Consider the following 27469-nt stretch of genomic DNA (forward strand, 5'->3'; position numbering starts at 1 on the left):
ATTTAGAATATATAATACACTAATGATTATTTCCAAAATGATGGTAAGGTAAACATCTTTAAAAAAGAAAGAAAAATCTTACGAGGAAAAAAATTTTTATTTTTAAAAATGGCGAGAAAATTTATCGAATCTTGTTCCGGTTTTTTGGTTTTCTGATTTCCGGATAACGGGTTCTGTACTGTATAAGAAAAGAATCAAGTTATAAAGTTATAAAAGGAAAATTGTTTGACTAAACAATGATTTTCTTCCATCATTAAATATATAAGAAAATTTCTTAACATATCAAAATATTTGTGATTGTGTATTGAGTTAACAAGGTGTGTCAGAGCTTGATCTATGAAGAACTTAAGTCAGAGGAAATTATAAAATTAAGGCCAACAACTTCTTTTATAAATTATGATTTATTTTCTAACTGAACTTCTGATTTTTTTGTATATAGTACAATTTCAACAAATTGATTTAAAATAATAATTGCATAAATGATATCTTTGTTTATGATTGATTGCAATGTGATTAACCTTTTTACATTGGAAAAATACAGCTAAATTAGCTCGATAAAAAAACCTGCCTCATTTTTTTAAGTTCAAACAAGAATCCACTGAGTTAGAATACTATGAAGTAGACTACTTTTGATAAAGTGGCTAATTTCTTTTTCAATGTTTCTAACATATTGTTTAATTTATAACACTAATGACAATTATTTTTAGTTATAAAAAATAAGTACTCTTGGCTAAATTATAAGAACTTAAAAAAATGGCAAGCAGTAACACTAGAAATAACATATAGTAACATAAATGGTAAGGCGCAGAAAAAGAATTTTTTGTCAATATCTAGAAATGAATTAGACTTAAACTTAAAGAACTAAGTACTTTTGAAATTCTTCAAATACAACAAATTTACTAAGATGTCAAATAACAGAATAATAATAATATTAACACAAAAATTAAGGATTAGTTTAATAAAAATATCATAATGTGACAAATACTTATTTACAATTTAACACTAACCATACCATCAAAAGCAATTGTATGTGTGCTACAACTCACAGAAATCAGTTGACAGCTTTATTATATGATTAGTGTAAAGAATAAATTTCATTAAATCACCAACATTTGAAAGTTCTCCCAGAAATTCTTGCCCATTGACTAAATAATATTTTAAAAATAAGTAAAAATAATAATTATAAATATAACATTGATAATCCATCCATTATACTTTGATATTAGTACAGAACAGTTCCATGCTGAGATGCATTTTGTCACTCTATATCACATGTGTGACAGAAAAAAAAAATAAATAACAAGGAAAAATATCATAAGGATTATGTTTTGAATGTTAAGTAGAAACAGAAATTAATTTTGAATGTTATTGCCTCTCTTCTTATACTGAAGCGCCAATTTTCACAACTAGCAATCACTAATCAGAAAGACACGGGGTGGACAAAATAATGGAAACACTTCTATGCTAACACATTTTTTCATATTAGGCAAGAAATGCTTAAAGAAACATTTTATAAATTTATAAGTCTTTAGATCATGCGATTTCTCATACTTATCTATGAAGTTTAAGCTTTTAGAGGTTTGAGGGACTGACAATAAATTGCAAACGGACAATAATTTTTTTGATCACCCAATACCAAAAAAACTAGCAACAAATTTGTAATTTTTAACAAATTTTTTGGTTATAATAAGCAATAACTGCACAAAATTTCGTAAACCTAGATGAAATATTTAAGAAGATATGGACATTTTTATAAAAATTAATTCCCTTGTCTTACATCATTTTGCTATAACTTTAAAAATATTCAAAATTAAAAAAAAAATTTAGAGCAATTTAAAATAAATTAAAAAATTTTTTCTTAAAATTCTGGAGAGAATTATTTCTTACTCAAGAAAAAAAATTGAACACAGCAAAAATTTTAAACTAAGAAACATAAAACTATTTAATTTATAACTTGATACATAATTTATTAATGGTATGCTTGTACCCCAACAGCTGCTGCATGAGCTAAAAGAGCTTTTACAGCTACTTGAGTTTCTAACAACAGTCTTAATTCTTTCATCCAATCTTTTGCTACAATTCTTGGCTCTCCTTTTAACTGATTAGCATATCTTAATGCTTGCTCTAGATTATCAGTTCTCAAAGAATAAGAAACCCTAGAAAGAATGTCATAAGTATCCCATTCACTTGGATCAACTGCAACTTTTCCTTCTAGTTCTGCTTTAGGTATGGAAGCTTCATCAATAATTAGGTAAGACTGTAGATAAGACAATAAGTAACGATATAAAGAATCATTGTTTTCATCAATCATAGCTACTTTTCGGCAAACTTTTTTCACATGAAGAAATCTCTGCTTCAAAACTTCAGGAGAAAATACACCACGTGTCACAGCTTCACTTGGTATTCCTGCTAACACAGTATTAACATATACATTACTTTCATCAGCAGAAAGTTTAATGGCAGCAACATCTTTTCCTAAAGGACTTAAGTTGCCAGCTTCAGAAGAGATCTTCTCACTCATAGACTGACAAGCTAACCAAAGTGATTGGGCTTTTTTGGATTCAATATCGAATTCCGTTTTAGCTGTAAAAGGCAAAGAATAAAAATTAATGAGTTTTCATAAATTTACTATAACTAAAAACCTATTTTTAAAAATAATTATGAATTTGATAGTTACGTGAAATGTAAGTATTTGTTAATAAAGACATGAAGACTTGGCCATAAATGTATAAGTATCAGAACTAGATAAAATTCTTATAATTATTTATGAGTACAGTGATAAATTATAGATATAAATTTTTTTTTAAATTCAAAAATTTTCCTGAAAAGAAACATAATTTCATTAAGTTAAATTCTTTCTTTTCTAAACTTATGTATTTAAATGTTTCATTAGATAAATAGGTGTGCACAGTCTGCAGTCTAAGGCGACTCCTGAAAAGTTTGGTGATCAGCATAAGCTGGTACACATGTATAAATAATTTACATAAATAGTTTTTGGGGCCTGTTTGAAATGTTTGAGCATGAGATTTAATTAAAATAACTACATTAATTCATGTTAAGCAAAAATATAAGGTTTGTGGCGGCACTAACTTTGAACTTTTGTGATTTGGCAACTAAACAAAAAAATTCAGTTTAGTTTTCTGTAACAAAGAGATCGAGTTTAGCTTTTGTGTTCTACTAGAGTTAAAGTTAGCGATCTTTGTCTATAGTTGTGTTCTAATATTTCCACGAATATTATTTTACTTGTTGAATATTATATTAAAGTTATTAAGTTTTTACTGTTCTTATTTCATTTACTTAAGGCATTAGTTTCAATTACATAGACTTATATATCTGCTAAACTGGATCCCCCTTCCTGAAAAAAAATTTTACTAAAAGTAAAATTATATTATTAGTAAAATTGTACTAATTTTACAAATTTTTTATTAAGTTTCTGCTAAAGGTTATTAGACAGGGTTGCCACTAAAATCAGGTGAAAAAAAATCCCTGTGTTTTCCCTGTACATATTATGCACAATATATTAAGAGAAAACAAAAACTACTGGGCTCTTGTGTGAGCTATTGTTGGGCTAACTATATTTATAAGTTTTAATTGCTGAAAAACAGCTGAACATACTTAAATAATGCTATAGTAAATGAAATAGTTTAATATAGCTGAAATATCATGGTTAAACATCCCATAGATTACACTTTGAGTGGTCACCATTTTTTAAAAGACAAAAATAAGAAACAAAATTTCCTGTATTTTCCCAGTTGGTAAAGAAAAAATCAAAATTCCCTGCATTTTCCCTGTTATTTTAGGTAATTTTTAAATTCCCTGTATTTTACAGGTTTTCCTTGTGGAGTGGCAACCCTGTTAGATTTAAATTATTATTAGATCTTTAATTTTATTTCGAAGAATGCTTTGGAATTTAAACTGTTTCTTTTTTCTGTAATGTCAAAACTTAATTTTAGTCGCAAATAAAATAACTCGTACATAAATAATATAAAACACTCATTTTTTGTAAGCCACTAAAAAGGTTAAATTTAAAAAAAAAAAGAGAAAAAATCTTTACTTTTAAAAACTGTAAAACATTGAGCACATAAACAGAATTTTTACAATTTTAGTATTATTTTCAATGAGGTTCCTTGTTTCAACTTTAAAATAAATTTGCTTTTAATAGTTAAATTCTGGATTGAATGCTAATAAAGGAGCATAATGTATCAAAACAAATTTTAGAAAAAATCTTGGTTTATGCTACAATTGCATTTAAAAGATTGCTTGATGATGAAGTTCACCAACTGTTTGTAAGGATGCTGAAGGAAAAAAAAAAAAAAAACACTAATTTCCAACCAACATACCAAGGTTCAAAAGCACAGCACACATTGTTAAGTATTCAAGCTTAGATGACTATCAAAATAGGAAAGAAAAATCAGAGAAAAAAATGAGGAAAACCAAATTGAGAAAAGGAAACAGAGAAAAAACCAATATATCGCATTACACTCAAAACAATTAAGATAAAAATTTTCAGAATGAAGGTAAGACAATAACGCAAATTCAACATGCTACTTTTTTAATATTTTAATAATGAAAATGTTGCATGCATTATTAAAAAATTTACTATGGCAAAGGATGGCAAAATTTTCATGACAAAGATATATGAGAAAACATCCCTCTATTTCCAGTACAGTATGAAAAATTATTTTTCAATTGAAAAGTTGCTTACAAATTAATCTTTGAGAACACATAATTGACTTAAAATGATGATAATCCAATAAAGCATATCTATTTAGAATAATTAGCTAAAACTGTGTGAATAAAATAATGTGTTTACCTTCCAATCATCTGAAATAACTTTTCTAATAGTAAGGATCTAAAGCAGAAAATTTTAAAATAAATAGAATTTTTATTAAACTTTTATTATAATTTAATAACATGATCATTTGTATACCTGACTATTCATTTGTCTGCTTAAAATATTTATATGTAGAGGTAAAATAAATTATGTTAATTCTAAGTTATTTAAATATCAATACATTATCTTATCTTTGCTACTAGTAGGAAAGTTATTTTATGAAGCCACAGAAATTAGCAACACACACTCCCTTATATCGAGACTGTAAAGTGGGGACCTAAGAAAAAAAGAAGAAAAACCCTTTTTTTCACAATAATTAAAAATAAAAATATTTCAAAGCTCATTAGAAAGGTCAATGAAACTGTTAATTAAAGAGTACGGTGAAAAGAAGCGCAACTCCACGTGAATTACTCACATTATTCGGTTTTTTAGACTATTTTCAAACCGAGGACATCTCTGGTTAGCAGTGGGTTCACATTTTATGGTTTCACACCCACACACACACATATATATATTTGTAGGGTAACACTCCTTTATATAGATGATAACTGAAAAATGGTATTGATCAAGCTATTTTTTTAATTTTAAGAAATAATCTCTTACAGCATACCCTTTAAAAATGCTAAGATTCCTTTTAACCTAGCCATTGAGCCAGATACTTCCGATATGAAAATTCCTTTTTGATGTAATAGCTTTTCTTCCAAATCCAGAGAAAACTTTCGCTCAAGTTCTTGCTCTTGAACTTTCAAAACTTCTTGTATATGGTCAGTATGAGCTGCAGCTTGTCGATGAAGTTGTTTCCTCAGTTCATATTCAAAGTTCTCTTTCAGAGATGCAACCTGAATAAAATGAATACTACTGATGCCACAAACAAATAAGAAAGACTTAAATATTTAACTTATTTAAACAAGTTAATGCATCAAAAAATACATTAAATATAAAGAAAAAGATTATCAAGAAAAAAATATGAGGGCATTAAAGCAAGGCAAAATTAACTTTTTTTGTTGAGTTATTCAGCATTTATGTTCTCATACATAGATATAGAAAAACTGGGGCCTTAGGCACAGAACTGTCAGGAGCCCCCTGGTTGCTACTTTAAACCAAATTTACAAGTTGTTTAATTATGAAGAGTTCATTAGTTATTATTTATAACATTAATAAATTATGATATATAAGACAATTTAAGGTAACACTTATTTCAATTTTTGTTAACGTTTATTTCTAATAGACAATTCTGAAAGAAAAACACAAATAGAATACATTTGTAACATTTAGGGGTCCCCAGAAATGTGGGGGACCTAGGCCTGGGCCTCTCAGGCTCAAGGCCGGATTAACCATTAAGCATTCTAAGCATGTGCATAGGACACCAGAGCTAATGGGAGAAATCACAAAGCACCAATGAAAAAAAATTATCAATAGAAATATTTTTTGTTAAATAAATAAATGCTAAATGGGTTTTTCTACTTCAAGCGATTGTCGGTGACGTCGTGGTCTGTGGGGCTCGGCTGGTCTCTTTTCATTTGTTGCGGGTCATTCATGCGTGAATCATGTTTTCATCCCTGATCTCTTAAATGAGAATATTTAAGCTTCTATTGAAGACAAGCAATTCTTTTCGTTGCTAATTTGTCACTCTGTTTGTGAGAGTATGTTATGTTTGTCTATCAGGTTAATATGATCGTTTAGAGTTTTATATCCAAAACTGAAAGAAAGAAAGTCAAGAATTCCTCTGGAGGAGGGACAAAGCGTACATGTCAATATTTTTTAGTGTTGAACCCGAATACTGAAGTTTGATCTCAGGGACAACTGATGGTGCTGCAGTGTGGGACATTAGAGAGCAACATTTTGAGCCGACTTTGAAACAAGAGTGATTCTACTCCTAGACCAATTCTTCGACCTGAAATACACCCCAGGAAAAGGAACAGGTCTGTTTGCTGCTAGATTAAAGAATTTGGTTTCTCACCAAAGATGCCGGACACCTCATTGATGACCTATATAAAGGATTTCAACTGATAAGATACTTATCCAAGGACTTTCAAGGTATTGTTCAAATTAGTTATAGATGGGAGGACACTAAATTTAAATTTAAGAACATTTCACACAAATTACTTTCAGGGAAAAGTATATTTAAGCAACTAAATTTTGATTTAAATAACATTAGTGATATTGCTTGTAATGTAAATTCAAATTTAATTAGCTAAATATAACATATTATATTAATGCATTAAACATTTCTAATCCTTTTGAAAAATTATAATTGAACAATATAAAACTTCTTGAAATAATATTAGATTATTTATGTACATCAAAGATCCTGAACACAACAAAAAATATTAGTTCAATTGTTGACTTGTTCTAATTATTAATTTAAAAATTGGTCTGTATCAATGCAATTGATTCATAACAGTTGTTTTTTAAATTTAACCGATTTAAAATCTTTTATTAGAGTGAGGAAAGACAACTTTTCTAATTGATTATCATTAAATTTCTTCTCGTTTGCATGTGGTCAAACAACAGTCATTTTGTTATAGTCAACAGATTATGTAAACGAAATATAAAAAATATAAATAAATAGAACTGATAGATTTTTTTGATTAAGCTCCTTTTCTGACTGCATGTGAATTAACAATAAAATTAGTGTTCAATATAAGCATATTGTGCGTTATAAAGCAATTGCTCTAACAGTCTATGAATTAAATACAAGACTCGCTTTCTGTTGCTAATTTTCTCCCAAGGGAAATCAAAATGAAGTAACATAAAAGGATTCAATTATAAAGTTGACTTATTAGTAATTCAGAACTTTAATTGTATATTCAACATATTAAATGTGTAGAACATTTTTGGTCGATTGTAATAAATGAATTGAGTATGATTAATAGTTGATTACAATAAAATTTTTATTTTGCATTATAATGTAAAATAAAATTTTAAATGCTACGTTTTTCAAGTGAGCGAAAAAGAAGGAAGAATTCAAGTTTGTCACTCCTAAAACAAAAAATGATTGACGCATCACTTTCTAAAGATGGAGAGGGAAAGAAAGCTGGTGATACGATTATCACCAATTTTAATTACTCTCTCTCTCCATCTCAAGAAAGTGATACGCCTATATCTTTTGTTTTAAGTCTGACAAAAATGAAAATATTTTTTTCTTTTTAGTCCACCTAAAAAACATAGCTCTTAAAAGCTTTATTTTATAATTTATTTTTACTAGTTTTGGGCCTGTTAATGTTTGAAAAGGGTCATAATTTCGATTGCCAAAAAGATAAACATAAATTTTGTTTTGCAATTTTTAGGAAACAAATGTAACTTGAATTGTCATCAGACACAGAGTTTCAGTTCAAGACACCGTTGAAATTGGAGGATCCTAGTTATAAGGTGAAAAAATTCTAAGTTATGTTGAACAAAAATTATCTTTAGTGATAAAATGACAATTAACTTCGTTTTCAGTGGTCCGGAAGCAATTAGAATTTGTTTTGTCAATAGAATACTGGTTGAATTTGAAGCACTTCAGCTACTTAGAAAGTGATCAAAATTTTTATTTATGATATGCTTGGTTCGCTAATAAAATGTTAATAAACTCTGTTTGTCATGGTCAGGAAACGACTTGTATTCTCAGTAAGCATGGAGTTCAATTACAGATTTGAGTACTCTAAACATAAGAGTTAGTTCAATGAATAATAATAATAAATGCTGTAGGTAATAAGTAAACTTTTATAAATTCATGGAGAATCATCAGAGGTTTCCCAACACTCTCAGAGATGAAAGAAAAGTTGTTTGTTATTTTTATTGATTATTAATTCTGTTTTATACAGTAATAGTTTATACAGTAATATACCCCCTGAAGTTTGAATAAAAAATTTTATTTCATGGAATTAAAACGAAGAAAAAAAATAGCTTGTGGATCAGAGAATTTCTTTTTAAATAAGAAACCAGAATTGTCAAAATTATTTTAGTTTGGCTCTAAGATCACAAAATATGTGGTTAGCGTTGAAAACTCTTCAAAGAGTTAATTGAAAAATTTTGATTCCCATTATAGATCCTTTGCAAAAACAGCATGTTGCAGTTACATAGATTTACTTTTGTAAACTCACTTGAATTTTATTTAAGAAAAATATTATTTATGTTGATATTTTTAATTACATTTAAGGAGCATCAAAATCTTTTAAGTGCTTAGGGCCTCTAAGGCTCTCCAGCTCTGCTCAGGCCTTATGATAAAAGATTATTAAGAAAAGAGATTGCTGATAAAAACATTTTAAAATTCAGGATGGAATATGGATTGATTTTCTAGAGTAAAAAAATGCCCCCACCCCCTTTTCTATGACTGAGGTTAGAATGGAGCTAAATGTATCTTTTATTATTGACTTTAAAGTACAGATTATCAGTGACATTTCCATAATTATAAGTGAATTTTCGAAAGATCAAGTAAAGCATCTGCTTACTGACGAAATCACTTTAAACTTTTAAATTTAAAAACAAATGTATATTAACTTTCTGCAGGAGAAAAATTTTGTCTTTTTATGAAGTTTAGGAGGAGGTATCTTCAAGAGTAATCTCAGTTTTGCAGGATAAAATTTTTCTTGTACAATTGCCTCCACAGCTATAATCATAAATAAAATTATGTATTTTCACATATGTTTTTTAAAAATTACATTATTACTTACTCTTTGGGTAACAGCAGATTCTAAGTCTATATTTCTCTTTTCCAATTCAGCTTCAATTTTAGCTTCTGTGACATTATCTTCTTTAAATTTTTGATGTCTCAATGCTTCATCAATTCTATTTTTCTCAGTGACCTAAAAAATAATGAATTATATTATCAATAGCAATACTTAATGAGCAAATAAATTTTCCAAAAAAAAAAAAATTATTGCATGGATACCTGTTGCCTAGCAAGTTGTTTCTGTAGTTGTTCAATTCTTCGATGTGCATGAGCGATTAAAAGATTTAAATCACTTTCAGTAATAGTTTTATCTAAAATAAATGCAAGTACTGTATAGTATCCATGTAAATAAAGAGTTTCACTACATGGAAAATGAAGGAACATTTAAATGTAATAAAGAGGAGTACAGAAAGAGGCACTACTTCAGGTATGAAAACGTACGTTAGTTTGAAATGATAGTGATGTTGCCATCTATCGAGATATATTGGACATAAAAGTTTTTCTTTTTTCCTTCAAAGAGTATCGTAAATAAAATTACTTTTTATGTGACTCACACATTGTCAAAATATTTTTACTCTTTTTCTCAAGAAAAACTGAATTTTTTTTTTTTCAAATTAGAAATAGTGAAATAAATTCTTTATGATCAAGAGAAAAGAAGTTATAAATAATAAATAATTGATTATTAGTAATAACTGGAGTTTCCTCTGACAACCAAATCGAATTGGCGATCAAAATGGGCTGCAGGAGGCGTAGAGCAGAACTCTCTACCTATGGCAACACTTCACATGCTTTCCCCATTAGCGTGTGGAAAGTCATAGAGGAAGGAAGTACGTTAGTTTCTCCCTTGATTTTCATATAGATTAAAATCTTTTAAGTTGGAAACCTATATGAAACTGAAAACTACATTAAACATTGCTCTAAAAAAAGTATCACGGAAATTTAAAAAAATAATTTTATTAAATAAAAAGGAAAAATATTAAGAAAAGGGAAATTATCGTAGTACATTCCTATACAACTAAAAAGAGGAGGAGAGGGAAGGGAGAAGGGCTAAAGACATGAAACCTGTCTCTCCCTAGATGGCGTATTCGAGTGTTGCGATCGCCAATATGATAAGGCGCCTTCAACAGTGATTATTTTTTTCATTGTTCCTCAGTTAACAAATAAATAAAAGCATATTAGCAATATTTTAGTAGTGACATTAGCAGCTAGGAGCTGTCGCAACTTTTGAATTATTTTATACTTTTTCTCTTCAATTTTCATTATTATTGTATTTGCATCTTAAATTGTATCATATATATATATATATATTGGTGTAAAAATGACTCTTTTTATGCATGAAAATAAATTGAGAAAAATAAAAGAAATAAAGAAAGTACTAACCACTGGCACCATGAGTATAATTTGGTAAAACGATCTCCAACTCTCTTTGAAATTCTTCTTTACTTTTACTCACAAGCTTCTGATACTCAGTAGCAGTTTTAGCTTCATTTTCAACGGATTTTATCTAAAGAAATTTATAAAAGAGAATTATTTACGTCCTTAAAATTAAAATAATAAAAGAGTATAAGCTCTATAAATCACAAAAACCAACTACAATTTTAAAAACTATTTCCATAGAAATTAAATTTTTAATTTAACCAAAAAATTATACCAATTCATTAATTATTTTTAAAAAGTAGCTATAATTTTAGAGCAACTTAGCAAAGCATACTTTATAACAGCTCATTGTAATATTAATAACTTGTAAAGATATTTTAATCTGTTTCAATTTTCTGATAAAAATATTTTAATTCAGTTTGAATCATTAGCCTTCTTTTTATCAATTAAGATTCAAACATTTTTTTAAAAATAAGTATTTTTTTTTAAATTTAGGAAAATAAATACATGCTTGCCTAACTCAATTTTTGAAATAGCTTTCAAATCACTAATTTTAGCAATAACTCTGTAATGCACTTATTTTGTGACAATTCGATTGCATTTTCAGATTGACTTTGATTGCAGTCTTGTTCTTTGTTTTACAAAATTATTTTAGCAGATTTTTATCCTGTAATTCTTAATACCTAGTTATTATGAAGCATGAATTTCCATTAGAGCAATCCTTTTCACACTTTTAATTCCCGCAGATTCATATGCACATCGGTAAATTGTATTTTCAATAGTTATCACTATGACTTTCCTAAACTTTTTAGAAATTTACTGTTTTTAATTTGACTTTATTGCAACATGCAAATTTCAAGTAGCGCATTTTATTACTACCTTTTTAAAAAGTTTGATTCATGCTAATTTCACCACATGTCCGGGTGGTTTTGTCAGTCAATTTTGGGTAGTTATCACTACGAAATTTCATCCGATTTTTCCGATTTTTAAAATTTTGATGTTTTAACATGCTGTAATGTATCACAAATTTTGAATCGCACATTTGAATAACTTTTTGACACACTCGATTATCAAACATCCCACTACCATCTCACTACAAATATTGATTCGCCTTCTGGTTTAATTAACAGACTTTCTACTAAGAATTTTGAAGGAATTTTTAAAAGCTTGCTACGTTATTACAATATTTTGTCCCACAAATTTTGAAAACACTTCAAAAACTTTATTAGGCTCTCGATTCGCGACAATCTAACTACTATTTACACAGTTTTATCAATTGCATTGACTGTAACAGCTAGGGATTTTTATATGACTTTTAAAATCTCTATTTTTTAACACTAGATTATTTTGCATAGTGAATTTCGAATTGTACAATTAAAGAATCATTTTTAGATACTTTTAATTTGCTCCAATTTTACAGTAAATCCAAGTGGATCTATTGATTGCATTTCTGGTAATTATTGCTCCAGATTTTTATGCAGATTAATGTATGGAGCAGACTGATTTATGCTGTGGCTGAATTTAGGAAACAAAGCTCTTACAGAAATAAATATTCATTCGACCACTGTGAAACATGTATTAAATTGAAAATGATTAGATGAAAAAGTTAACATTCTATTACTGAAAAATCTTACAAGATAGTAGTTTTAACAAACAAAAGGAGACACAGAAAGCAATTTGGTTAAGTCTTGGCCTCTTAAGCATTGAGATTCAAGGTCATCGACTAACTACAAGTTTCTGAGTATCTTGCATAAACTATTGTACAAGTAGGTGAAGAGTTGAGCAGTTATTGGCTTCTCCAGTGTGGGAAACACTGCCTCACAAGCGTGGTTTGTTACCTCTCCCGATGAAAGCTCAACATCAAACTTTTACGACATCATCAAGTGGCTTAATTAGATATAAATCACAAGCATAGATTCGGTTGATTTGATGCGATTATCGATCATATTTCCAACAGCAGCTATGTAAATAACGTATATTCAAAATAAAATATTTGTTTTAAATAAAATTGTAGGAGTCTATCACAAAGATTACCTAATTCTTTGCGCAGGTAAAGAGAAAATGTTCATAAATGTTCAGTACAAGAATCTCGCATATTTTTTTCTTCCTCACATTAAAAAATTATTACTGGGAGAAATTTGCGCATTCCATAAATAAATTTCAAAATTCGCGAATTTCTCGCATTTTGTAAAAATTTTTGCATTGCGCCATTTAGAATAAAATCCGTTTCATTTTTCTTTCTGGATCTTTCATTATTCTCAACATCTTTCCCGTTATCTAGCTTCCATATTTACCAATATTGTTCAGAACCTTTGAGAACAACAGAACACCATCCCTCCGAACCACTGAACCCCTTTCAGAACTTCTCTGCAACCACGTGTTTACTGTAGGTAAGGTATCTTCATGTAAGATGTTAAAATTATTTGCACATTAATGTAAGATGGACAAATACCTTGTAAAGGCAACATCTTCTACTCCGAAACGGACAAATGAAAATGAAACAAATGTGGGTAGAAACGATCAAAACGAAACAAATATGGATATTATTCAGCCAAATAAAAAATCAAAGGCAGACAAGTATCAAGAGAAATGGGAGAAAATGTATGACTGGTTGGAAAAAGAAGAAAGAAATAGCATGGTTTACATGTTCTGCAAACTTTGCCGTATGTGCAAAAAGAAGAATCCAATTGGAAGTAGTAAGTTTATTCTTTTAATCATTAACAATCAAATTCGTTAAATTTTTAATATAAATATTTTAATTCAAAATTGTATATTAATTATGTATATAAAATTAAAAATGCAAATGCATAACATGCAGGGTGTGCAGCCAGATTTTTCAACAAAAAATAAGCACCTTATAAGTACTTTTCAAGCATTAAAATAAATAAGAATAAGTTTTTTTTCCTTCTTTCTTTTCGTTAATTTTTCGTTCTTTTATGATTCGGATGTATTTTGTGTTTAAAATTAGCAGTAGTTTAGAACAGTTTTTATTTCCGTATTTCAGCAATTTAGATTTATTCTGCATTATAACTAAATTCCTAGATCAGAAATTTTCCATTTCTTTCCTTCGTTTTTTGTATTGTAGCGATTTGGATATATTTTCAATTTTGACTAAATAGTTTAAAACTAAATTTTTTTTTTCTTCTTCTTTCTGCGATTTGGATGTTTTTTGCGTTTTAAATGAATTATTATTAAATTAAAAATTTTTTTCTTTATTTTTGTACTTTACTTGGAGTTTCTATTTTGGTTGAATTAATTGTTAAGAACTAAGTTTTTTTCCCACGCCTTTTTTGCGATTTGGAATTTTTTAATTTTATTTTTTCGTTTTAACTGAATCAATAGTTTAAAACCCTTTTCTTTCATCTATTGTATTATTTTTACTATTGATTTATTTTTCAGCTGCTTTTTTTCCCTACATTTCGGCGATTTGGATGTACTTTGTTTTTAACTTATTAGAATAGAATTAATTTTTTATCCTTTTTTCCTCTTTCCTTCATTTTTGTATTTCAGTGTTTTAGATAATTTTCAATTTTTACTGAATAATTATTTGGAACTAAGTTTTTTTTAATTTCTTTGGTATTTTTGAAATTTAGATATATTTTGCATTTTAAATGAAGTATTATTAAATTAAAATTAGTTTATTTTTCTTTTCTGCATTGTTGTGCTTCAGTGATTTGGATATATTTTGTACTTTAACTAAATTAATTAATAATTTAGTCATGCGTACTTTTTTTCTTGTTTCGAACTTCAGCAATTTGAATGCATTTTGTAAATTAACTGAATTATTAGTAACGAACTGCATATTTCTTTTTACATTCTATTTTTGAATTCAGTAATTTTGTTATAGTTAGCATGTTAACTGGATTGTTAGTTTAGAGCTAGTTTTTTGCCCAGCTCATACTTCAGCGATCTGGATATAATTTTAAACTAAAAAGTCCCGATATATTAAGGTCTAACAAAATAAGCGGAAACAAAGTAATATTATCCTATACAGGAATAGTCAGTTGAAAAATCACTTTGTTTTTACTCTGATATGCACCTGTGAAAATATCATTTCATTCACTTGTATCTGCTATCACTTTGAATTGAACTTAAACTAACAAAAATATAGCAGCTTTAAAACATTAAAAGATCATTTTTACTGATTTTAAAAAAAAAAAAATTTATAAGATATACTGAATTTTTTTTCTTTTCCTAGACGGTTATACATCTTACAAAACCACTTCTCTACAAAGGCATAATAATTCTCATGAACATATGCAAGCTGTTGAACCAGAAAACTGCTGGAAAGATATGAAAGTAGCTACAACAAGTGTTGAGAGAAAAAATGAGTCCTTCATAATAAGTTGTTTAAAGTCAGCTCCATTTTTAGCTGTTAATGAATTACCAAACTCCCTCTTCGGTAATTTACAGCAATTTGTAAAAATTCAAGGCTGTGAAAACTATGCTGAAAGACAAAGTGTGAAGTATGAGCATGGAAATATAGTCAACGAACTTCACTATTCTATAGCAGAAGTAATTGAAAAGCGTTTGCTCGCAGATGTAGATGATGGGAAAGTGTGTGCCATCATTTGTGATGAAACATGCGATTTGGCAAACATGAAGCACCTTGGAGTTAATATTAAATATGTCAAAGATGGATCTGCTGTTGTAAAGTTTTTAGATAATATCCATATATCAGATGGCACAGCACTAACTTTAATGTCTTCTATACTAGATATGTTAAAGAATAAGAATATAGATATAAAAAATTGTTGCTTTAGGTTCAGATGGAGCTAATGTCATGCTGGGGAAGAAATCAGGCTTAGCTAAAAGGTTGACAGAATTAAATCATTGTTTAATTTCTGTCCACTGTAGTGCCCACTGATTAGCACTTGTACTTCAAAATGCTGTAAAACATATTCAAAGTATCAAGTCATATAATGATAGCCTTAAGACAATATTTATGTATTTTAATGCCTCAGCAGTGCGATCAGCAAAACTGATGATAGTACAAAAATTGGTTCAAGAGACTGCTCTAAAGTATCCCGAACGGCATTCTGTTCGATGGCTCTCATTCCATAGAGCTGTACAAGTTATTTACAAAACATTAGATTCTCTCATTATTTTCTTAGAATCCCAAGTAGCTGAAGGTAAAGACTGCACATCCCCTGGATTATTGCAAGCCATAAGGCACATAAGGTTTATATATATAACTCATATACTCAATGACATTTCCCCAATATTAACAAAACTTTCAAAATTATTTCAATATGACACTGCAGATTTATCTTTAATTAAACCCTCTGTAGACACTGCTGTGACAAGATTAACACTTCTCAAAAATAATCCTGGTGATATGGAGAAGTATTTTATCCAAAATTTAATGGAGGATGATAATCCTGATAGAGACATTGATGACATCTTTGCCAATTCAGCAGAAAACAATGAAGAATCAGATGTTACTATCAGGACTGACGATGATGATTTGCCTATTCTTAACGCCAAAGGAGGATCGCATATTATTCAGTTTTAAAATAGAAGATGATACCAGCTTCCTCATTAGAAAGCCTTACTAAGCTAAAGATTTCTTTAACTAATTCTGTTCCTGATGGTCTTAAAAATAGATTTACAGAAAATGCCTCAAAAACAATTTCAAATTTTCAAGCTTTTGATCCATTGTATTTACAAACTCTCAGCTTTTCTGAAGCAAAGGAAAAGGTTAAATCATTGGCGAAACATTTTTCAAATTATGTGAATGCCGAAAAATTATTGAAAGAGTATGATGATATTTACCTAATGATAAAAAGTAGCTATAATTCTTTTAAAACTGTAAAGGTGGCTGAAATATTTTTAAGATCATACTTAGAAACATACCCTAATACATGTGCAATGCTGCAAATTTACTTAGTAATTCTGATTAGTTCAGCATCAGTTGAAAAGTCTTCCAGCACACAAAACCGGATTAAGACAAAATATCACAACAGATTGACTAATAAGCATTTGAGCAACCTAATGAGAATAGCTGATGAAAAAGTAGATGTTGAATATTTTCATACGATGATGCAGCAAAAATATTCAATGCTTTAAAAAATAGAAGATGTTAAAAATGTTAAATAATTAAAGAAATGATTTTTTTTAAGTCTATTTGTGCTTTTTTTTTTTTAATTTTGAGAAATTTCGCTTAACTTTTTGAAATCTCACCCTGTTTTTGAGAAAGGATGAGAAACTCTCTCTTCTGCAATGAAAACACTTCTTTTCTGTGATGAAAACACTGTATACGAATATCTGAACAATCAACTTTGCTGTTTGAATTAGTTGATAAAATACACCAAAAAAGCCCCATAAATCTCTGAATAAAACATTGAAATATATAAAAAACATAATTATTTATAACTAATAAGTATTATAATTACTTGAGCTTCAGAAATATTTAGTTCCTTGGCTATTTTCTCAACAGTATCTTCACAGATCTTAACTAATGGATGATTGGGATCTTTAAGAGCTGCTTTTCTGGCATTTATTATTAGTTTTTCAGCCAAAGTTCTATAGAGAAAAAAAATATTTCAAATGAATATGACAAAAAAAAAATTGTAGAAGATAAATAATATAAAAAAATAAATACTTTTTTGTCAAAGAAAATTGAGTTATTGTTGTATGTGATGGCCCAGTTATATCATCAATTAAACATAGACTAGCATTTCATATAGATACTAAACATTAAATACTAGAACTTTGCTTCTTAGTTACCAATTAAAAAATTATATTTTTATTAACATGCAGGAACTATTAACTACATATTACAAGCATAAGCAATAATCTGATTAAACGAGCAAATTAATTAATATTGATAATTTTAATTGCGAGATTGGGTCAATGCTATTTTTTTTTATATAAGTTCAGTTTGTACATGCTCCCTCTTCAGTTTTCCACACTCTTGCTATGTATGTAATTCATCCAAACCTGTTTGTCGGCCTCTTTAACTAGCACATGAGAGGTCATGAGATTTAAAGTTTAGCTGCTGTATGCTTCGCCTTTGGCTATTTTAAATTCAAAATGCTAGCTGCAAATCATATATGGGCAGAAGTATGCTTTCAGTATAAATATTAAGGTATTTGTCACGATGTTTATTTCACACATTTTCTCTAGGCTAAGATGCTTAAAACAATAATTAATATTATTTTTTTTTAAATTCTAGGATTTTAAATCAAGGGATTCTCGTGGGAATATACCCCATTTAAGACGATCCCCCCGCTTTCTCTTTATTGAAGCTGAAACAGCAGTGAACAATTTTGCCCACCACGCCATGGTTCCAGTCAGATAAGGATGTTGTTCCGTCAAATAGTCCTTTTTTTTTCTCAGCCATACCACCTGAAACCTCCAGACTACTCTATCTACCTGTTTAAGGATGTAATGAGCAAGCTCTAATAAAGAAATTATTTTAAAATGTGTTTTTCTTCTGCTTTTGTTTTCCATAGTTTTCTTTACTGATGCTTATATAATAAGTGCAACCCAATGGATCAAACTCGAATGACAGCTCAAGAGCAGGTTATATACTCAATTTTCAAAATTCATGGGTTTTGTTAAATGCGTAGTAAAGTAGTGTCCATAGAATATAGTTGAGTCAGAGACAGCAGTAAAAAATATTTATCATGCTCACAATTAAATTAAGAAGTTTGAAAGGAAAAAAAAAATACTTTGTGCTAGATGCTTTATCTTGTGCCTCTTTAATAGCATTATTTTTGTCAGTGCTAGCCAGGTTGGCTTCTTTCCAAACAATATCACTATCAGAACCCTACAATAAAAAAATATGGATAAAATTTGTAAAAATTCTGAGTATTAAAAACAAATTTATTTTTAAATCATTCTCTTATTTAAATATTGTTTGCAAGTGGTTTCGATTTTAACAATGCATAACATGTTGCTAGGCTTCTATTCAGTTATTAAAACTGAATTCATACAATTAAAACATGTTTTGAGCTTTAAAAAATACTAATCAATATCTAAAATCTATTTATCTAAATACTTATTAACACCTTAGCACTTATTAATATCTAACAAGTTTTCACTTAGAAATAATATGCTTAATCATACAATATAAAATAACATGATTAATATGCATAAAGATATTAATAGAAAAAACTTATCAAGACAAAGAAAAATTACAAGATTTAATTAGATATTTAATTTGAATAATTTAAATTTAATAATATTAATTCATTCAATGCTCAGTTACTTTATTTTTTAAATTGATATAGATATGTAATTAAATATATTTTTTTAATTACTATAAAACTTATTTTCCCATTGAAAAATAATTAGGAGTATTAAAAAAAAGGTACCTCAGGTAAATCTAAAGCTTCATATAATGATTTTGTATGTCTTCTTATTGCCTTAACTGCATCTTCATAAGCTGATATTGTCTCATCATAGCTAGATTCTAGTTTTTTCTTAATATCATTAAGCAAATTTTCATTGACTGAAAAGACAATGTTAAACACATGTAAGTAAAAACATTTTTTTTTACATTCCTAGAATTGCAGAATAAAAACTTTTTAAAATAACTTATTTTTAAAAGAAAAGTTTGAGGTAATGTTAAAAAAAATATTTAAATACAAAAAAAAATTGTAGCATAGGGTTTATGCATACAAACAATAGGGCTTTAATAAAATTAGTTAACTTTTTGCTAAAAATAACATGTGCAAGTAAATACATTTTTTAACATTTCTAAATTGCAGAATAATTTTGTGTGTATTAATAATTTTAAAATTCATTAAATGTCTATTATGTTTGTGCAAAGAATTTCTTACTTAGTGCATTGATATATAAATATTAAACTAATTAAATTAATATATTCTACACTATAATTATCAGTAAACATTATCAACAAACATACATCATATTAAAATATTTAACTGTTTTTATCTGCAGTTATTTCTGTTGATCTTCACTTAATGTTTGTAAAAATCCAGACATTAATATGATATGGGAAATTAAAATCGAGTACCTGAGTATTCCCTATCAGATGCATTAATTATATTGTGTCTTCACTGTTTTTTTTCTTCAGTTATTACTATGATTTTTGCATATTTTTTAAAATCTAGATATTATTTATTACAACACATGAATCTCAAAATGTTCTTTTAATTCACCCTTTTTTGTCGCGTCTGATTGGAGAAATTTCAATATAAATAAAAGTGGTTTTATCAACAAAAAAAAATTTCAGTTATTGCAGCGGATTTCATGGTTTTTAAAATTTTGTTTTTGGTGTGCTGACAACTCGCAAAGCGTGGAAAAAGTGGAATATATAATTTTTTTAATATATGTATTCTTTACGTTACATTCTTTATTATTATTAGATAAAAAAAAGTTTTTTTTCTCTTTAAATTTTATGAATATTGCATCGAAATGACAGTCTTTTATTTATCTTCTGTGTACAAAAAGAAAAAAATTAAGTGCTAAGAAAAACATTTCAGATAATTCCTTCTATCTTCAATCACATATCTGATTATATTCTGGACACATAAAAGGCTCCCCCTCCCAGTCAATTATTCCAGTTAAAAAAAACAGGAATTTAGCAAAATTTTTCCCAGTTCTAAAAAATTTTCTAATATCAATATTAAGACTTAACACTATTTTTAAAGAAAAAACTATTGTGGTGAAATATTTCATCATTTTGTAAACTCATCATAAGATTAACACCCAGAGAGTATTATTAATTGATGCATAATATATGAAAATATATAATTGAAAAAATATAAAATTTAAAAAATTTCTTTCCACTCACTTCAAATTGATCTTTGTACACAAATTAATTTTAAAAACATTATCTAGTCACATTTGAACGCATGTTTAAATACATTAAATTTGGGTTTGATGGTCTGAGTCAAACTGATAAAATTTTTAAAGAGCACATTACCATTTTGTATGTCAGTTATGTCTAGCAATCAATTTTTCTTCATTTTTTTTTTCAATTCTTTTTTACAATGTTAATTTCATCCCCTGAAAATAATCTTTCACAAAATATTTCTAACAGGGAATACAGTTAAGATAGATAGACATCTAATATAGCTTAAAAGTGTTGTTTAAATAAAAAATTTCATCTGTGGAAATGGGTGATGTCCCCTTCACCCTTAGGGTAATGGGCTTCTCCGGCGCTTACGTGCTTGACAGAGACATCTTTGTTTCAAAGCAATAGTTTAACATTTCACTCAGCTGTATGCAATTATCTTAATTTTAAATACTAATGTAGTTAGCCATACAATTTAGAGCCTTTAAACATTTTCCAGAAAAGCGGGGGGGATTCTTTTTCTCCCCTTGCATTGAGAGAAAACTTCAATATTTCTTTCTTAACCCTGAAGATCTCGTCTTGGAGGTGGCGGGGAAGGGACAAATCTTTTATTTTTACTGTATGCTAGAAAGTATCAGTAGTCCTTCAATAGCTGCTGCCAATCAAACTGAAAGGAGCAGCAGATTTAGGAAAATAAAGTAAGCCTAAAATCTTAAGTAACTTCAACAAATTATTGCCTCTCGGAACTTGTTTCAACCACTTTGTCCCTACCTAAATTTGACGAAGTTTGTTAAAAAAACACTGACAAATCAGTTTTAACCAGATTGATCGTGGGGTAGAAAGAAGAAATTTTGATCTGCTTAATTTAAAGCTTATTTTTGTCTTATTTATTTTTATTTTCAAAAATAAAATCAGCATCTTGTAAACAAAAATGAAAAACTAAATGAGATTGAATTAATGATTTCATTTTTTGCTTTGATTGAGAGGGATATATCAGCGAACAGAAGGTAGTAGAGAAATTATATGAAAAATAAAATTTTATTTTTAATATTTTATATTTTTAAGTAAAAATAGTGAAGTGAAAATGCAAATTTTTTATTGTAAAACTAAAATATAGCTATTTTTTCTATTCAACACTAAAGTAGGAATAGAGTTAAGCTACATAGAATCATTTTATAGCAATTCATAAAACTGGGAAATTCAGACATTTGAGACAGTGATGATCCCACGCATTCAGGATAATTGAGGCTCTACTGTATAAACTCATTGTTTGTTCTAGGTATTGTTTAGTTACCAAGTTTGAACAAATTACAAAATGTAGTTTTCAAGATAATAAAGTTTCTTATCAGGGCACTTTTCTATTACAGCTTTTAAATTCATTTCAAAGAAAGTGAAATATTTAAAATTGCAAATTAAAATTAAAAATATTACTTGAACTATTAAATTTTTAAACTATTGTACTATTTTTCTATGCAACAATTTTTTTTCTTTTTCTTTTTTTTTTTTTTTTTTTTTTGATTTTGCATCCTTGTGTCTCAGAAGGCTCAATTTTAAGAGTTCAAAATTTAAGTTTCCTTTGGGTAAAAAATAGCTTCAAAAAGTATATCATTTTAGAAAATTCAGAAACCAAATTAATTTAAATTGGTTCTTTTTAAACATGTGCAAAATTTACATACGGAATTTGCAAAATATGAGTAAAAAATCACCGCTACATCCAAACTGATGCTTCCCATTTATATGCAGAATTTATGCTAACCAAAGCGAAACTTTAAGCTAAATTTAGCACCTGAAACAACTTCTAATAAATTTCTTTTACAGCACAATTTTTTGTAAAACTAATTTATAAAAGCTTTCTATTTAAACTAAAAAAAGGTAGAAATTAAATGAAGAATATATTCATTGGTATCAATTAAAAAAATATTTATTCACGTAAAAAAAAATTAATAGAAAATGAATAATAACTTAAATAAACAATTAGTATCAATTAAAGCTATTCACATCAAAAGAAAAACTAAAAGAAAAAATAATAAAAAGAAACAAACATGCATGCTCCAAAACTGGGATTTCAGGCATTGGAATAATCTGTTCCACTGGCTCACTTTCCAGTTTATTTACGTTACTATTTGTAACAGTTTTTTGATCTAAAAAAAGATGAAAAACATGCTTTTAAAACTAAAATAAGACATGCAAAATAAAAACAGCAAAGCACAGAAAAGAAATTGTTAAAAAAAATTCATTGTAAGCCTTTACTGATTCCAATGTGTTTGTTGAGAAAAATACAATACTCTTTGGGGAAAAAAATTTTATATATTGAACAAGCCATATTTAGATTCAAATATTATTGACACATAGCCATGAAAAAACTGGATTTAAAAAAAACAGGCAGAGTAAATAATTATTTCTTTTTGAAGCTAGATTTTCCATGTAACACTTAGCGAAATAATAATAAGAAAAAAAAGCGAATTAGCAACTTTAGAGTTTAATTTTTTCTTTTCTTCTTAAGCCTAATTTTAACAGATTTTTCACGTGAGATAACCATTTTTTCTTTTTTAAAAGAAATGTATTTTTTTTTTTTTTAAAGACTGTGTAAATTTAGGACCTTTTCAATCAACCATATAGTTGCTTTAGACTTATATTAAACATTCTTAGATTAAATCATTTAAATAATGGTAACAGATATAACTAAACATATTACGTAAAAACTATTTTGATGTGGAATTTTAATCACACATTCACATTCTTTTATTTGATTGAAAGAAACAAAAGCTGAAAGAATGAAAACAGACTTCCAATGAGATATTTGTTTTTGAAGGATATTTGGATAAACAAATTAAATATTTGTGTACAAAATTTTTTCAATTCAGCTTAAAAAGTTATCGAGTATGGCAAAATATGCAAAAAATAAAATTAACATTTAGGTGTACAAAATTTGGATTGCTCTCCTGACCAAGCTATGAGCTACTCTCTACAATTCAGGGGGTCAAAAATCAGAATACATCAAAAAAGAGCTATGCTTATTTAGAGTAAGTATGTTTTGTGTCTGATTTCATAAGTTAAAATATTGTTTTCATTAATTAATTAGCATATTTGAGATCACCTCCTCGAACCTTTAAGATTGAGTCTTAGGATGTGAAAGTTCAATCGTTAGATAAAAAGTTATTCAGGGTGGTCCGTTTTTATTTAGTGCTCAGTAAATTAACACTAAATAGTTTGCCTTGAAAATTGACATACTTTTGTGAACTGTTTTAAATAAAATAGGTCAAATAGAAGTTTCTAAATAATATTTAAGAATCAAAAATCTTTACCGCTGCCTTTTATGGGAGATGATTCTCTTGATTTTGATTCTTTTCCAGATTTCTGAGACTAAAAAAAGTACATAACATTAAAATTGATGAAATGAGAAAGTTTTCTAAGAACACAAATACAATGTTTACATATTTACTGAGATGGAAAATAAAGATTTCTATAATATTTAAAATGCTAGTTGCCAGACCAAAAATTTTGAGAAACTCTGATATAAAGTCATTGATCGTTATATCATCCTGATATAACGTTGCAAGCATGTTTGTGCTTACTCTTCAGAAAAGTATTTTTTTCCACGAGTAGTGAATTTTTGAAAAAGAAAAAAAAAAGTTAAACAAATATTGAATTATTTCCTTTCTATTTTATTTGATTTTCCTTTCCTTTAAATTTATACTTGATACATATTCCTACTTCACAGAAAATCAAATCTGGAACTCAAACGTAAAATTAAGTAACCATTACTTTACAAAAATAAGAATTTCACAATCAAAATTGTGATCATTTTTCGACAAGTTAAAGCACTCAAATATTAACTGAATTTCTGTACAGGATGTCAAAACAATTTTTAACTGAACTTCTGCACAGGATGACAAAACAATTTTTAAATGCTTTCTGATCACCACAAGCACGATTTATCGCCATTCAAAATTTTGACTATTTTCCAACCTAAACAAACCAGGAGACACAAAATTAAAATGCAGAAAATATGAATATTTATTTGGAAAACCACCTTTGTTCAGTGGTCTAAAAAATTAACATTTATTTTTCATTTTTAATACACCAATCAAATGCGATTTTTAAAAACATTCTAATTTCCATAATACATTTTTGAAAAGGACATATCAGTGCTATCCTATATGCTCTCATAACAAGTCTTATTAATTTAAATAAATGTGTATTTTTGGGCAATTCAAAAAAGAAACCTGTTTTTAAAAGGTAAAAAATAATTTCGAAAAACTTATTTTTAATTAAACAGTAATGAGAATAAGAATAGATGCATTGTAACAACGCTCTTTGATAATAGGGTAAATTCAAAGGTTAACTTATTTGTTACAATGTAATTATTTGCATTTTTTTAAATGAATCAAAAATAAGTTAGAAAAATAATATAAATCAGTTGGACAGGTTCCCTCTCCTCCATTGTATTTAGACTAACAGAGCCATTTTTCTGGTAGAATCATTTTGATTACATCGCATATCCAGGACTTAAGGTGTCATTTTGAGTCTTTTTCTTTAATATTCATGATGTCTTTATTTTAAAGGCAAAAGACTTTATTAACGTTGGGTGAATACATAGGAAAAATAATTATAAACTATTAACAAATTGTAAACAAAGAAGAAAAATTTGATATGATTTGATTTCTCTTTTTATTATTATAAACTATTAAAGTGTTATACAGTAGGAAGTCCCATATCTGGAATCGACGGGACTTCGGCAAGTACAGGAAATCGATTTTTCTGGATAAAAGGTCCTTAAGATAAACAACCTCATTTAATAAAAAAATAACAAATAGAAGATAATTGAAGTCAATTTCATTTTACAACGACATGTAAATCTATGTTACTACGACATATTAATCTAGGCAGCTAATGTTGTAAATTTCCACCTGGTTTTTAAAATCGATAGTTTAATACGCCATTATAGCATGCTGTGAATTCCAAATCAAATATTTAATATAATTATTTCTCAACCCACTGTATTAACGACAATTCCATCGCAAATCCATGTAGTTTTCTTTATCATTTTAATAGATTTTCACATGGTCAAAGTTTCAACACAATATTATTTCGTTCATCGAATTTCAAATTGCACATTAGAAGAATTATTTCTTTACATACGATCCAATAAAAGTAACTTTTTTTTTAATATTATAGCACAATTAAAAATACATACAATATTAATGCTTTCATTAAGCTGTTTCAGAGTGTTTAATAATATTATAAATGCATCTTAATAGTAAATACCATTTTAATTTCTTGGAAGATTTAACAAAATGTTCTATTTCAAGTGGAATATATAACAATTTAGAATTACTCTAAATAACTATAGTTTCAACATCTGTAAACTCCCAAACTAATTTTAACTACAAAAAAAAGAGAGAAAAAACAGTAACAGCAAAAACTAAATAAAACTCATAGCATAAAAAAAGAACACAATATATATTTAAAAATAACACAGATCACACCTCTATTGCAGCTTTTTCACGCTCTAGTTTCTTTTTCAATAAGCTGGGTGCCATTGCAGACTCCTTCTTGTCATCTGATAATGTTTTGGATGATCTGAAACACATACAGAAAGATATAAGTAAAATTGCACAATTTTGACACAGACAGGTATTTCATTTAACTAGTTATTAAAGTAGTTATTATGACAGGTATTATCAGTAAGAGACCACATACCAATTTTAAGGATTTTTCAAACAAATTTACAACTTAACATAGATAGACTTAAACATATTTTTTCTTAATGTCTAAAAGAAAGGTAATGTTTATTTAATTATTAATAAATAAATTACACTCTGTAAATATTTCAAAAAATAAAATGATTGCATTGTGTTGCACACAATTTGCATCACACTTCTATATTTTACAAAAATTCAAAACAAAAAATTTTTTATGTATGACATTTTTTAGTAATTTTCCAATTGAGTTCAGGAAATTCATTACTATTATGCAAAATATTAATATAATTGCAACTTGGACATTAATTGGTTAAAAAAAATTGAATCATATAGCAACAAGGATTGGCAATATCAATTAAAATATTCACTAGTCAATCACAAGGTCATATAGAACTAAAGCAAAGATAAAATAAGGCATCTGTTCAGTTTCAAAACCAGTTTAGTGTGTTCTCCATTATACAAGTGGAAGATGATAAAACCACTTTTTCTCTTATGCCACTTGGAAGAAAACTATATAAAATTGCTCTCAGTTCCTGAGAGTTACATGCCAAACAGGAAAAAGCTAATGTTTTCTACATAGCACATAAATGCTATCTAGGAATTACTCATAGCATCAGATGCTATGAGTAAGTGCAGATCTTTCCTGCCTGTTAGCTAGAAAGTGAAAGTTTAATACAAAAGCCAGAGGAAGAATATGTCTGTTATATACAAAGAAATTTCAGAGTTAGTATATTAACTTCTTTTAACTGATTGAGCTTTAAGCACTCTTTAAGGATCAATAAATCATGTCTCAGCTTTAATGCATTTGTGAAAACTGCGACTAACCCTATATCAGAAAAATTACAAATGAAATGTTGAATATGAAGATATTTTTTGATCTAAGAAACTTGTAAGCATGTGATTATTGGAACAAGAATTGATAAGCTACATGGAGGCAGAATTTAGCTCTTACAGTTACAATTTGTCTTACAATTTTGTTTCACTTAAATCTGAAGTAAATATAAATGAAATTATAAATATTAAATGGTGTATAATATCATCATCATCCCTATTTATTCCAGCTCTCAACTTCTTGATTTAAGCTTTAAAAAAAAAAAAAAAAAAAAANAAAAAAAAAAAAAAAAAAA

General features: G+C 27.7%; 1 protein-coding gene across 2 annotated transcripts in view; it reads right to left on the reverse strand.

Moving 5' to 3' along the window:
• Positions 1-382: 382 nt before the first annotated feature.
• The window catches only part of LOC107453361 (MICOS complex subunit Mic60), a 35315-nt gene continuing 8228 nt past the window's right edge, over positions 383-27469 (reverse strand). Inside the window, exons 4-14 of one of the 2 annotated variants that reach the window (XM_016070163.4) lie at positions 26127-26220; positions 23943-24000; positions 22680-22778; positions 19190-19326; positions 18545-18642; positions 17264-17393; positions 10872-10995; positions 9711-9802; positions 9493-9624; positions 5445-5673; positions 383-2583 (exon numbers count right to left, since the gene is read on the reverse strand). In XM_016070163.4, coding sequence (XP_015925649.1) covers positions 1970-2583; positions 5445-5673; positions 9493-9624; positions 9711-9802; positions 10872-10995; positions 17264-17393; positions 18545-18642; positions 19190-19326; positions 22680-22778; positions 23943-24000; positions 26127-26220 — 1807 coding nt within the window. In that variant the 3' untranslated portion in view covers positions 383-1969. The remainder of the gene's footprint in view (positions 2584-5444; positions 5674-9492; positions 9625-9710; positions 9803-10871; positions 10996-17263; positions 17394-18544; positions 18643-19189; positions 19327-22679; positions 22779-23942; positions 24001-26126; positions 26221-27469) is intronic. The other variant, XM_016070164.4, reaches the window with a different exon arrangement.

This window comes from Parasteatoda tepidariorum, chromosome X2, assembly GCF_043381705.1.
Source record: "Parasteatoda tepidariorum isolate YZ-2023 chromosome X2, CAS_Ptep_4.0, whole genome shotgun sequence".
NCBI lineage: Eukaryota > Metazoa > Arthropoda > Arachnida > Araneae > Theridiidae > Parasteatoda > Parasteatoda tepidariorum.